At 45.7% G+C, this 13,325-nt stretch overlaps 1 protein-coding gene across 2 annotated transcripts in view; it reads right to left on the bottom strand.

Moving 5' to 3' along the window:
* Positions 1-7,486: 7,486 nt before the first annotated feature.
* The window catches only part of Grid1 (glutamate ionotropic receptor delta type subunit 1), a 652,399-nt gene continuing 646,560 nt past the window's right edge, over positions 7,487-13,325 (bottom strand). Inside the window, exons 15-16 of one of the 2 annotated variants that reach the window (XM_033761719.1) lie at positions 8,599-8,658; positions 7,487-7,956 (exon numbers count right to left, since the gene is read on the bottom strand). In XM_033761719.1, coding sequence (XP_033617610.1) covers positions 7,528-7,956; positions 8,599-8,658 — 489 coding nt within the window. In that variant the 3' untranslated portion in view covers positions 7,487-7,527. The remainder of the gene's footprint in view (positions 7,957-8,598; positions 8,659-13,325) is intronic. The other variant, XM_033761721.1, reaches the window with a different exon arrangement.

Below are 13,325 nucleotides of genomic sequence, written 5' to 3' on the forward strand. Positions count from 1 at the left end.
TGGGTGAGAATATCTACAAAGGTGCCTTACCTGTATTAGCACTGATCCCAAAAAGAGCTCAGGACTCAAGACCCATCCTATAGCTGAGAGGACAGAAGAGAGACCCAGAGATGATGCTCATGTAGTAAATGGCAAACACCAGATTTTAAGCTAGCTCTATCTGGCCCAGGCTGGCCTACTGAATGAACACTCAGCCACCCTGCCCTCCATGGAGAGTCCTTTAGCTCTACCTCAATGCAGGAAAACAGTTGCTTGGCTTCCATGAAGTAAAGGCAAGAATGGCTTTGTTAGTCTGAAGTCAGCTCTGGTCTTTGGGATCTGTGTAGTTTCCACAAAAGGTTCAGCTGTCAGAAGAGAGGAGCTTATGCACTGGGAAAACTTCATTCTAGCAATTGTGCGTCACAGATAGGCCTGTGAACTGCTTCTCATCATCTCAAACCAAAGTTCATACAATGGTAAGGTCCACAGCAAAATATAAAAGCAGGTCTTATTTATTGATGTGCAGCATTTGCCTCCATCTAGAAGACACCGATCCAATCCCTTTCTCCTGCTCCCCTGGCCTAGACAGCCATGTCTGGAAAAGCAGAGAAAGTACTCACCTGTCCTAGTGCTGAGACCTGTGTATGTAGAGTAGTGCATCTCAACCTCCCCCAGGTGCTATGGTCTAGATGTCTATGTACTCTCCAAATTCATAAGATGAAACCCTAACCTCCTACAATGATGTCATTAGGTGGGTCCTTTGAGAGGCGATTACAGCACAAATGGGATCAGTGCTATTACTAAAGAGATCCCAGAGAGCTGCCATGCTCCTTTCTCCATGAGGACACCATGACCAGACACCATCAATGAGCCAGGAGGTGGGCACTCAGCAGACCCAGAACTAGCACCTTGGTCTTGGGCTCCAGATCCATAAGAAACACATTTTCACTGCTGACAAGCCACCTAGTCTATGGCATTTTGTCATTGCCACAGAAGCAAATATATCATGTAAGTAAATCACCCAACTTGTGTACCTCATTTTCCTTGTCAGCACCTGTGTAACAGTGGCGGCACCTAATGAGGTGACACAGGGCGAGTGTTGGCAGAGGCAGCACTCAGGGATGCCCAGCTACTGTCAGGATGGCTCCCTGGATTCTCACAAACAGCGAAGAGATGGGTTGCCACTAACACAGGAATGAAGTGATGAGGCTCAAAGGAGTAAATAGACTATGCTCAAATATTGCCCTCAAGCAGTGGTAGAAGTAAAATGTAGAACAGATCTTGAGATTTGTGATACCTGTCCCTTTGCCTTGTCTTGATCACTTCCCTTGCTACCATCAAGACACAAATGTGACTCCAATGCCTGGCTTGGGTGTGCCCTGATAGGGGGATGTGTCCACTTTGAAGCACCAAGGACCCTGTCTGCCATGCATTTCCCACACTCCTTTCATCATCTACCATTTTGATTTCTGATTTTTTTTTTTTTCTGGTACTGGGGATTGAACTCAGGACTTTGTACTTGTGAGGCAGGTGGAGCACCACTGAGCTAAATCCCCAGTTCCCATTTTGATTTCCACCTCAGAGGAACCCAAAACATCATGACACCTTAAACACTACTGTCAGGGGAGTGGGGCTCAGGGATTTTCCTGGCGTAGCTCTTAAGGTTTAGAGAAATAAAGAGAACTTTAATCATATATTGGAAGATATGAACCACAATCCTGGAAAAATACACTCAGCCATGTGGCAAATAGTTTTAGAATGTTCTTGACACCTCTGGGATCTAACTAAGTACTTCAGGGGAGGAATTCCTGCTCTGAAAGAGAATCTTAAAGTTCTGGAGAGAACCAGGGTGCCCCAGGGCTCCCCATGGTCTGATGCACAGTGTACCTTCTGCAGAAGGTGGGCTATTCCTGGGAAGCAGAGACACACTTGGAAGAGCCACCTATCTTCTGAGTTAACTTTGCAGAGCTTGACCTGCCTGGCTGAGGGGGCTTCAGAGGAGGCAACACCAGGCCCAACTCAGCCCCATGGTTAGGGATGACCCTTTTAGCTCATTACAAGACACAGTCCCTGTTAGCGAATAAGGAGATACAAAGTCATACACCCTGAGGCCACCAGAGAGAGTGAAGGCTGAGGAACCTGTCCATGCTGAAGATACTGTCTGGGAACAGAGAAGCCCAGCACGGGTGTCTGGCTGAGGCACAGTGGAAGGAGCCAGCTCCAATCACAGGAGCAACAGACCAAGGAGCCAAACAGACTAGAAAGTGTGAGTGCCAGCACCACCTCTTGTCCACTGGGGTATCCTGACTTTTTGAGTTTTAGTTTTCCTATCAATAACTTTTAAATAGTAATTCCTACCCAGCAAGGCTGAGGTGAGGATAAGAGAGTGTTTATATGTAAAGGCAATAGTATAGCCTCTGGATTATGATACCTAATCAATACATAGTCATTGATATGGATATAATCATAGAGTTTCTTATTTGGAAACAGACTGCCTTGGAGAATTATGGGACTTTTTTCATTTTGGGGGAACTCTGAAAATCAAGACTTCAAAGGAAGGAATGAGTGTCAGGAGTAGTGGCCATGCACAGCAGGGGTGAGGACACTTAGCAGGGGGTGTGCCTCCTTCCTTGGTGGCTGATTACAGAGCAGTGCGTGGCTGATTGCTGCACTTGAACTGTGCAAGGGGCAGGAAAGCCCCGAAACAGCCTCCTTCTGCCCCTGGACCCTGTTTTCCAGTGTGACAAAAAGAGCTCCACCTGCCTGCAGTCCTCAAGTATTTTATTATTGTGTGCTTGTGAACCACATACCTTGTCCCTGGTAGGGTGAATATGTCTTTGTTTTCCCTATGAGTGCATGCATACATGATTGTGTATGTGTGTGTGTGTGTGTGTGTGTGTGTGTGTGTGTGTGTGTGTGTGTGTGGTCATTCTGAGTGTCACTAAGTCTGTGTGTAGGTGAATATTTTGTTTTCCTTTAAGCTTGGACAGCTAGTTGCCCCTGGTAACTGTACGCTAGGACCTCCCAGCAACTGATCTGTCCTTGAATGACATTTGGTTGCTCACCGTAAGGGTTCAAGGCCTGTCTGGTGCCCCTCCTTTTAGGTCCTGGCCATCCTTGTTGAAAATTTCTGCATCTACAGTTTTTCTTGCTGCTGAGAAGTTTCCTGTTTCTCCGGAGCTCAGCATTCAGTGTCAAGTTCAGATGAGAGAGAATAAAAGCTGTGGGGGCCAGGGTGATAAGAGTATTGACAATCATCCCTTCCTCTTTATGTGCAGTGACTATTAGCTCACCTAATTTATCTGCAGTATGTATATTCCTCTTATAAATAATCTGACTAAAATACCACTGAGAGAACAAAATAAGATAATTTTAAAAGATATTGGCATAAGAAAGAGCTATTTATCTAGAGTTTCTTGGTATGAAGGGTGAGCAAAAGAATCAAACAATTTCATTTTTTAAAAACAGCTAATGGCATGAAATAAAAGAATGTTTTAGATGTTTTTTAAAAAGCAGTTACATTAGGAACAGAAATGCGTCCTCTTATTGCAACTAAAGCAAGGAAAGGTCAATTAAAATTTTGTGAGCTTTTTATCTAATCTTGAGTCACCAAAGCTAGCAGCACAATACAAGGCTTTAAGACATAGAAGCTAATTCCCAAGCTTGTACTTACAGGAATAAAAGTTTACTTGAAACAAAGGCCAAGGCCCATGATTAAGCAACCCCTGTTGGAAGAAGGCTACACAGAGATCCATGTTATCCATTAAGCATTGTCCTTCTCCATTGTTAAATGAAATATTTAATGTTATTTAAATATAAGGTACAGTTACTACACTTAATAATATTGTAAAATAATTAATACTATTTCTATTATATGCTATTAAACTAAATGATTTTTAAAGGAAATGGTATAGGGCATAGGAACTAAATATTCCTTTGTCACCATGGCTGTTAGACCTAGTAGTCTTTTCTTCTTTTGTGCATTCTTATGCTTCCCTCAGAGCTTGTAAAGAACAAATTAGATTCATAATTAGTTTTGCTGTGGCAATGTTTGTAGATTCCTTTAAAAAAAAGAAAAGAAAAAGAGTCATTCTGGGACTTCCTGCAGCTGCCCCTGCCCAGCCATCTTGACCAGAAAAACTGGGAAGGTCTTATGCCCTATTCTCCCACTTCCAGTCTGAGGAGCTTCCTCCCAACATTGGAGAAGCCTATCATTGCACAGAGATAGAAGAACAAAAGCCATGAATTCTCCTCTGGGTTCCTACAAGTTGAGCTCTCCATCATGAAAAACATCCTCCTTGGGTCAGCCTGGTTTTCCCGTGAAGGTCCAGAAGTCACAGAGGACCTTTGGGATATCACTGGTGGGAGCGGGGAGCATACACATCTGAGGGTGTGGAGATGACTCCAGGCCCATGGAGATGAGGACCAAAGTACCATGGACTCTGTAAACGTCAAATGTTGAGAGGTAAAAATGGGGTTCCTCTGAGAATGACAGCCCCTTAGCTCTGAGACCTAAGTGAAGAAATCAAGGTATCTGCAGGCACAGTGAGGGTAGAGATGAGAGACACAAGAGTCTGCTGAAATCAGCCTAGGTAGAAAGGAAATTCATTGTGTGATGGATTTCTACTCAGGTCTCCCTACGAATCTACTGAGAACTCAAAGTTTTAAAGGCACTTGTTAGGTTAATCAGAATTTAGAAATGCTGCCTGATCTGTTCCTCACATCATCCTCTGGCTGGTGTCAGCGGACCCTGGATGCGTCCCCATCCCCAGGCATATCTGAGACCCACCTGGGGAGAGGAATTTCCCTCACAAGTGTTCATGCTGATGGAACAGGATCCAGTTCATACCCGGGGACTATCAGACAGCATTTCCTAATCCCAGAGAATAAGAGTGTCAGGACCAGACAAGTTTTATTATTAAACAACTTTAATCCAAATGCTGATTATTATTTGCAGTGTCTGAAGGCACAAAATATACCTAAAATGTATGGAATAGTCTAAACAGTTATAAATCCAAAGAGCAAAGCATGAAAAAAGATACATTCTATGAGCTGACACAGAAATCTGAGTTGGGAAGATTCTGGTTTTGTTGCTGTTTTCCCTCTATAGAACTTGCTTGAATATCAATCATTTCCCTTCATGCCAAGGGTAGGAACTTTGAAAATAACATAAATATGTGAAGGATAACATCATGGGATGTTATGGGTTTTTTAGAAGCGGTATACTTTCCCCTCAAAGATTTTCTCTCTCTCTCTCTCTCTCTCTCACACACACACACACACACACACACACACACACACACACACACACACACACACGCTCACACACACTGCATCTCTCACTCTCCCTGACACCCATTATAAGCAAAGCCATTTAAGCATCAATATATTCATACCCATGCTCCACCTCAGAACACAGGGCATCTCTGGGGGGAAAAAAAACTGATTCGGGTGTGAGATAAGGCAGAGAAACCAGATATATAAAAAATTGACCTTTCAGGGATGCTCCCCAAAGTGCTGATGGAATAAAAGCAAAGCCTGATTTCTCTTGGGGCATTGACGCTCCCATGGCTGCTCTGCCATGTACCCCAGCTCTGAGCTCCACACACTCTGATCAGAGAGACATCAGTGGACCATCTCTGCAATAACATCAGGCCATTTTCAGTCCAAAGAAAAATAATTATAAACACACTCTTTCCCAATGTGCTTCAGTGGAATGTGTGATGTGGCCACGCCTTACAGCTCCGTCATCATGACACTAGGGGCTCTAGGAATGAAATCAATCCCGGTCTAGTTATCACCCTCATATATACATCTCTGGATAATTCTACAAGCCTGAAGAGGTGATAGATAGGAATTTGTATTTCCCATGACCACAGGCCCAGGCCCTCAGCTCCCCAATGACTGCTGGGGATGGCTGGGAGCCTCCTGCCTGTTTGGATGTGGACATGGGCTCTGTTCTCTGTCCTGACAAGTTAGAAGATCTGAATCACCTTTCTCTTCAGGAGAGGTACTGAAGTATCACAGCTCAGATTCCTCCAATTACTCCACTCCTGATGTATTTTTCTCTGGTTCTTCAGTTCAGTTGCCCTAGAAAGGGCAATAGAGGGAGGTGAGGCCTTTAGTTTGTTATTATAGTCTCAGGAAACAGGGTCTCCAAGTAAGCTCACTGGCTCAGGGATAGGCCTTGAGGGTCTCAAAGAAGCTAAGATGCTTTCAGCCTGGAGAAACCCTGCCATGACTAGATTGCTGCTTGAAGATTCCCGATCTGGAAAAGGTGGTGAAGTTGGAAGTGGGGACTAGTGTCAGGGTCTGTCTTTGGGTGACTTCCTTAAGGGCCTGAGAACCAAAGGCACACCTTGATTTTAGGCTACACGCAACTTCTTCAGGAGATGGAAGGTTTTTGTCTTCAATTGACTTGGGCTTCGCTCCTAAGAGTCAAGTCTCCTTCCTTCCTGGTCCCACTCTTCTGTTCCCAACTCCCTATCACCTGGGGGGCATCTCTTCCCACTCCTTCTAATAGGATTCTTTCCTCCCTACACTGTAACCAGTTTCCTCTCTTACCCGAGCCATGGGCCCAGATCTAAGTATGCAGTTTTTCTTCACCTGACTTCTTGTCCCCACTGCCTCACCTTATCAACACTACCAACCACACTTCACATCTCCCTATCCCTGAGGATCTTGCACAAGCCAATCCCGTCTCTGTCCAACCTCTGTGACACAACTATGGGGCCTTCCCCTCTTTCCCAGTCTATCAATGGATGTCTCTTCTAAGCAGGGAAAGAAAGTAAAAAACAAGATGATACTAGAACACAATAGCATCAAAGCCCTCAGAGCCTGTTACCTCAATATGGGTGGCTTCTCTGGGACTCAAGGGGCAGTGCACACTCACACACATGGGAGTTACCATCTGGAGCTGGAATGTCTGGGACTGCTGTATATCAAAAGCAGCTCCTTGGAGCCAGGCCAACCAGAAGAGTGGGTCACCCTCCAGCACAGTGACCCAATGGGCCAAGCTAGGGCTGGGTCCAGACTCACTCTACCTACCCACGGAGATTCAAGGAGTAATGAGGGGCCAGCAAAGGATGGAGGGGAAAGCTGGCAGTCCTGGCAGCCAGCAGCATTGGGGGCTCCTCATCTTCCTTCTCCCCAGCAGGAAGGGGTTCCTTAGCTGATGGCCCTTCCTGCCCTCAGAAAGGCCCAGGAATATGGGGCTCCTTTGGCACTTCAGAATGATCACAAGTAATTTGCCTTTTTATTCATATAGAACAAAATTTACAAAGTCATTCATACAGTTTTTGTGTTTTTTTTTACTGACTTCGAAAATTGGGAATATTCAAAATACACTTTTACCCCACTCCATTCTGTCATTATTTACACATATGTACAAGAAAAATGAAAGAGTCTGTGTGTGTATGCGTGTGCGTGTGCGTGCGTGTGTGTGTGTGTGTGTGTGTGTGGTCTGTGTTGTCATTTTCTCTTTTTCTCGTATTAAAAAGCTCTGCTGGTCGGGTGGGTGGGCGGGCAGGTGGTGGGCAGGCGGTGCGGTCAGATGGAGGTGCCGTGAGAGGTGTCCAGAGCCTCTGGGAGGACGCCTCCAGGCATGGGCTGGAAGGACATGGGGATAGGGGTCTTTACCGGGCTCTGCCGGAACAGCCCACCATTGGGCGACCTGTGTTTGCACTGGATGGAGGGCATGGTGGCCGAGCTGCTCAGCGGCAGTGGTAGGTTGCTGCTGGGCCCTGCTGAGAGTGTCCGGCTGGTGCCATGGCTGCTTTGCTCTGGCAGAAAGGTGCTGACTGAGAGCTGGGTGTTCTGGTACTCCCGAGTGGGTTCCAGGGCCTGGCTGGGTGCCAGGCCTCCCATCTCCAGGGCAGACAGTTCAATGGATGCAGGTGAGATCTGCTTGTGAGCAATGTCTTCATCCATGAGGCTGTTCATGCGCCGGTGCACCTGCTCCAGATTCACCTCTTTGTCCTAGAAGGGAAGATGGAGAGGTCAGGGGGGACTCTCAGGGGCCAAGCTGGCTGACTTTAAATGCAAGGGACTTGGAGGTACCAGGACTACTTATCCTGCTGCACAGTATTCACCCACCATGGCTCCCAGTACCCATCATAGATGGCCTGGCTACTATCTGGGGAAACTATAGGCTAGGACATGCAGCAAAGACCTAGGTGACATTGTTCCTGCCCTTTTCACTCAGCTCAGAATCACTGCCATAGGCAGTTTGAAGAACAAAAGGAGATAAGTGAAGCCTCATGGGAATAGAGGAAATGGCCCCCGGGCACCTAGCATGCCCCCTGCACTTGCCGTTTAGGGTTCAGAACACTCAAAGCCTTAATGTGATTATCCCTGCCTTGTATAAAAGGAGATTTGAACTCACCCAAATCCACCAGCCTGTGGGTGCCAGAGACAGTCTGGAATCCCAGAGTGAGACAGGTATCTAATCTTACCAGGTGACCTGTGTTCTCCCCACTCATGTCTCCAGAGGGGCTGGGTGCCAGGCACCTCCCTACCTGGAAGGCTAATGGGCTATGGGTTTCTGGGTGGGCATGATGAGGAAAGGGACTTCCCCAGGTATCATGAGGGCTTGAGGCTACCTGGATGGGTGATCCTTACCTGGATATGGCCATGCCATGGTAAGTAGCACCAGAGAAGACTGATTTGTTTGTTTATTTGCTTCAGAAAAAAAAAAAACAGAACCATATCATCCTTTTCAAATTACTTGATTTGCTTTCAATGTCAAAATGAAACAAGGTGGTCACATCGCTTGGAAGCTCAAGGAAGAGGTCATCCATTTATCTATGAAGCTGGCATGAAACTGACCAGCTGTCCAAGAGAAGAGCCACCCCAGCTCTCAGCTTCTAATCTAGAAGTTGCAGTCCTATTTGTAGCCACATGAGTATCAATGAGACAAGACGATGAATACTGCCCCTTCTCACATGAAATTCCAAGAGAAATGCCGTTAAAGTTCATTTTCAAGACAACCCTGTGGGTTTTCTAACAATGACATCATATATTAAAAAGAGGATCCCAAACATTGTTTGCCTCATAGGGGTTCTAGAAATGCCAAGAAACTTAGATGCCTTGATATGTTTTCAGAAGAAAAAAGGAATGATATAGAATAAGGTTGTTCCCATGACTGGATCAAGTACTTCTGGGGCTGGCATATCAGTAGTCCCCTGAGGAAGAGGCACCCTGAATAACTGGCATGAATTATTTATCTGAATAATCCAACCCAGGGGTAGCTCCCAGGGGTACTCAACTCAGCATGTCTCATGTGGCAAGGAACTGCTGTGCCCCATAATTCCCTCCATGCCCCAACATTCCCAGCATGGAGAAAGGGGGATCACTGCTCTACAGTATTCTGAGCCCAAAGCCAGCAGTTGGCACTTGACTTCTGGTGGGACACTTGGTGTCATTCTCTCTCAAAACTTCTCCCAGAGCAGGAAAGCTGATGACATCTATAAGATAATGGAGAACTCATTTCAGGCCAGGAGGAAATTAGATAATAAGAACATCTAATGAGGGATTAGCTTAGTATAGGGGATGCTGAGAAGAAGCCAGGGACCAGATATGGTATCCAAGGTCATGCTCAATGACCCACACCCAGACATATCTAGAAATGTGCTTTAATAATCACCTGGGTGGCTCTCAAGCCATTCAAATTAATGATCCAGCTTACTTGTTACAGTATCCCCTGGGGTAAGCAGATGTGATTCCCCCAGCTCTCTGTTCCTGAGTTCTCCTAGCTCCTGGGTCCTGGGTCTCTGAACAAGCTCCAGTTCTGCTCTTCGCCAAGCCTGCACCTTCAGCCTCCTCATGGCTACTATGAGGTTCTTGTGAAGCTTCTGTTACAGGATGAGGCTCCTTCATCTGCATTAGCCACAGTCAGTGCCATAACTGTTTTGGTAAATATGTGTATTCATAAGCTATTTTCATCTCAAAAGTTACAAAGGGCTTAAAGGTCTTGTACTAGAGAGTGTGGAAGCAGAAGACAATGAAAGAATTTCAAATAATGTCAGGGTTTAAGCAGATAACTTTGCCTTATCTGTAGCCAACAAAGATTGGGAAAGATGAACAAACAGGATGTCCTCAGTGTAGACTTCTGTTTCTGCAGAGGGGAAACTGGTGACCAGGCAGTCCTGGGGATCACTGGAGAACTGGTTAATTGTATAATCTTGCCTTTTCCTCCTTTCTGTTCTCACTTCTGGATTTTAAGGTCCCTTTTGGGAATGAAGGAAATAAAGTTTAAGAGTGGACTAATTAGCAGCTGAGAGCAAGTGTCTTGGTTCCAGCAGTTTTCATTCTGGATTTGAGCAGTCAGAAGGGAGAGAGTGGCCATTTTGCTCAGAGTCAATTAAGTGCTGGGCCAGGGAACGTTGTTTAGGAGGATTTTTTTTTTTGTTTTGCCAGGATTTGAAGAGAGAGAAAGGATAATTTCCTGTCCTAGAAGGCCAGAGAAAGGCAGGGAGTTGAGAGTTGGGGCAAAGAGGAAGAAACTTTCTCTACCCAGTGCCAGTGAAACAAACAGAAGGAGCTTCTTGTGGGGGAGAAAGACAGATCAAAATCCTCTGAAGAAAAAGTGTGAGTAGGGAGGTCTATCAGGGTTAGATGCCTTCATCACTGCAGCCCAGGCACAGGATTGGGGAAGTGCCAGGGCACAGACCAACTCAGTATCCTAGGTGCAGCTGGGAGGAACTGATCAGGCCAAAGCAAAGCACTTGGAATAAAGACCAACCCAGGGAGGGGGTACAGAAATGGTCAATTACCTCTAGCCAAGATTCCTCAACGAAAGTGCTTAGTTTCTTCAACCCAGACATCCTACCCTTACCTCAAATTAAGGAGGGATGCACCAGTCCCCAGGACTGCAAAGCTGTGTAGTGCAAATCTGTTCCCAGTTGTGGTTATTTATTAGCCTTTAAACATCTCCACATCAGGACACCCATCAAATGTCCATACCAATTGAATAGAATTTCCAGGGAGAGCTTCTAAAGCCAAATGGCTGTCAAGAAGCCAACCTCCCTGCACCAGCAAGACCTCCTACTATTCAGATCCCATTATCCCAGCAGTGCCAACATGCAGGCAAACTCTGGGAAAAGAGTGTGGCTATCAGGGGTCTCTTGTATTAGGAGTTTCAATAGATATGAAAATGAGTAGAAGTAAAAGCAGATACTTCCTTGATTCCCTGGAAAGCAATTATAGCCTCTCTGCCTCTGTGTCCACTAAGCTGCCTGCTGGGCCAGGGATGATGAGCAGAGAGCAGAAGGCCACCTTGCTCAGGTCCTGAGAGTTTTGTGATTCTGCATCACCTGGGGCCACAGACTTAGCACACACAAGGTCATTACATGTCTGCCTGCACCTTCTTCATCTCTGGCAGGCAGAGTCATCAGCTCACTCGAGGAAAAAAAAGCAGGAGTGATTCAATAAATATCCATCTTTTTGGCAAAATGGTGCATTTGATAATGTTATGAATATTGAAATAATGGGTGATTTTATGTGAACTACATTCATTTACATCCTCATTATCTCAAGATTTCGGTGTTCAGCCAGGTAATGACAGCTGTGGAAAGAGACCTGGAAACTTATCTCCGCCTTCATTAATCTACCATAGGTAACTGACCTACTCAAACATCCTTTCATATGACATAAAATTCATTGACTGCATTTACCCACGAATCAGCTGGATTCCAGTTCTGTATTTCTCACCCCATATTAAACATGACAGCAGATGCACCAACAGGGGTTACTGGGGAACCTCTCTCAGGCATTGTCTTGCAGAGAGATAAAGTTCTGTAATTAAGCCACTGTTCACCAATGTGGAAATAATCCAGTGTATTGGAAAACGGTAATTAACTAAACTATCATCTATGTAACAGCCTGTTACACGGGGGACTCGTTAGAACTGGCTTTGTTTGGAGTCCAACAGCTCCTATTTTAAGTTGGGCAGGAACAAAACTAGGGATGAGGGACTTGCCACCTGATTGGGGTGATTGTTGGCAGCATTCTCTGGTAACCACTGTGACCAACCAGGTGGTAAATGAGACCCAGAGGCTGGCAGAAAGGCCACCAACATGATCTCCTTAACCACTGCTCCCAAGACTTAAGCCAGGCTGGGGATCTGCAAGTCATGGTTGGGTAAGAGCAAAGGAGCTGGATGTTAAGTTGATGAAGTGATCTCAGGAGATGATGCGCAGTTTAACAAAATGTCACGTACAAGAGGTTTGATCAGTTCAATTGCAGACTTGCAGGGCAGGGCCATGATAGGGAGCCAACAACCACTTCACATCACAGATGGGAGCAGCAAGGATACAGAGGAGGAAACTGAGGCTACAGTGAAGTGATTTGTCCACAGTTACACAATTCCACAGTAAGTCGGTAAGTGGAGATTAGGAAGGTACCACCCAGCTCCAAAACGGGACTCTTCCACTCTGGCAGGCTGAATGCTCCCAATCCCACTTTGGAAGGTTTGTGTACACTTAGGTAGAAATTTTTCATCTTGGGCAGGATATTAGAAACACATGTGGAGATGTTAGAAATTAGGATTGTCTAAATATCTTTAATATGAGCTTTTGGAAAGTGGGGCTCAGGTATCTGCATTTCTAAAAAGCTTCAGAATTAATCACCTCTGATAGGCAGCCAGAACTGCAAGCCACTGATTCAGCTTCAATGATTATACAACAATTTAATATGAATAACACTTTATTTACAGGAGCCCAGACTGGTTCATTCATTCAATAAATGCTTTTGGGCTCCTACTACCAGATGAGCTAATGCCCTTGGTAAAGCATTCATCTTTGATTCCAGCCACATGGAAGATGCTCAACACTTCAGCAATATCCATCATTTCTTAACAAGAAATTCCACGTTCAGGAGAGTGGGCAAAGGGATGGGAAGGCTGAGCTGAGGAAGTGCTGGCAGAATGAAAACAGACACAGGCAGGTAAATACTAACTGGCAATGAGGAATCACATCCAACAAGGGAGATGACCAGCACTCAGAACAAGGCCAGGCTTTGCCTGTGAGCTGGTTTTGAGATACAGCATAGTGTGTAATACGTGTGCAAGGCCTTCATAGTGGAAGGCCTGGGCAAAGGCCTGAATCAGGCACCCTCACTCTCTGTACCCTATGTCATACTTTCTGATTTCAGCAGTGTAGCTGTTGGCCAGGCTCAGTCCTCATCACAAGAGGGAAATGAGGGTTCAGAGAATATGGAGGCCACACAGCTGGAAGAACTGAGTCTACCCTTAATTTCCAAACTCCTCTGGAAAATGCTGGTAGAAAAGCCATGACACCCTCCTACACACACACACACACACACACACACACCCACACACACACACACAC

Source organism: Fukomys damarensis, unplaced genomic scaffold (genome assembly GCF_012274545.1).
Source record: "Fukomys damarensis isolate Sample0158 unplaced genomic scaffold, DMR_v1.0_HiC HiC_scaffold_1, whole genome shotgun sequence".
In the NCBI taxonomy this organism is placed as follows: Eukaryota; Metazoa; Chordata; class Mammalia; order Rodentia; family Bathyergidae; genus Fukomys; species Fukomys damarensis.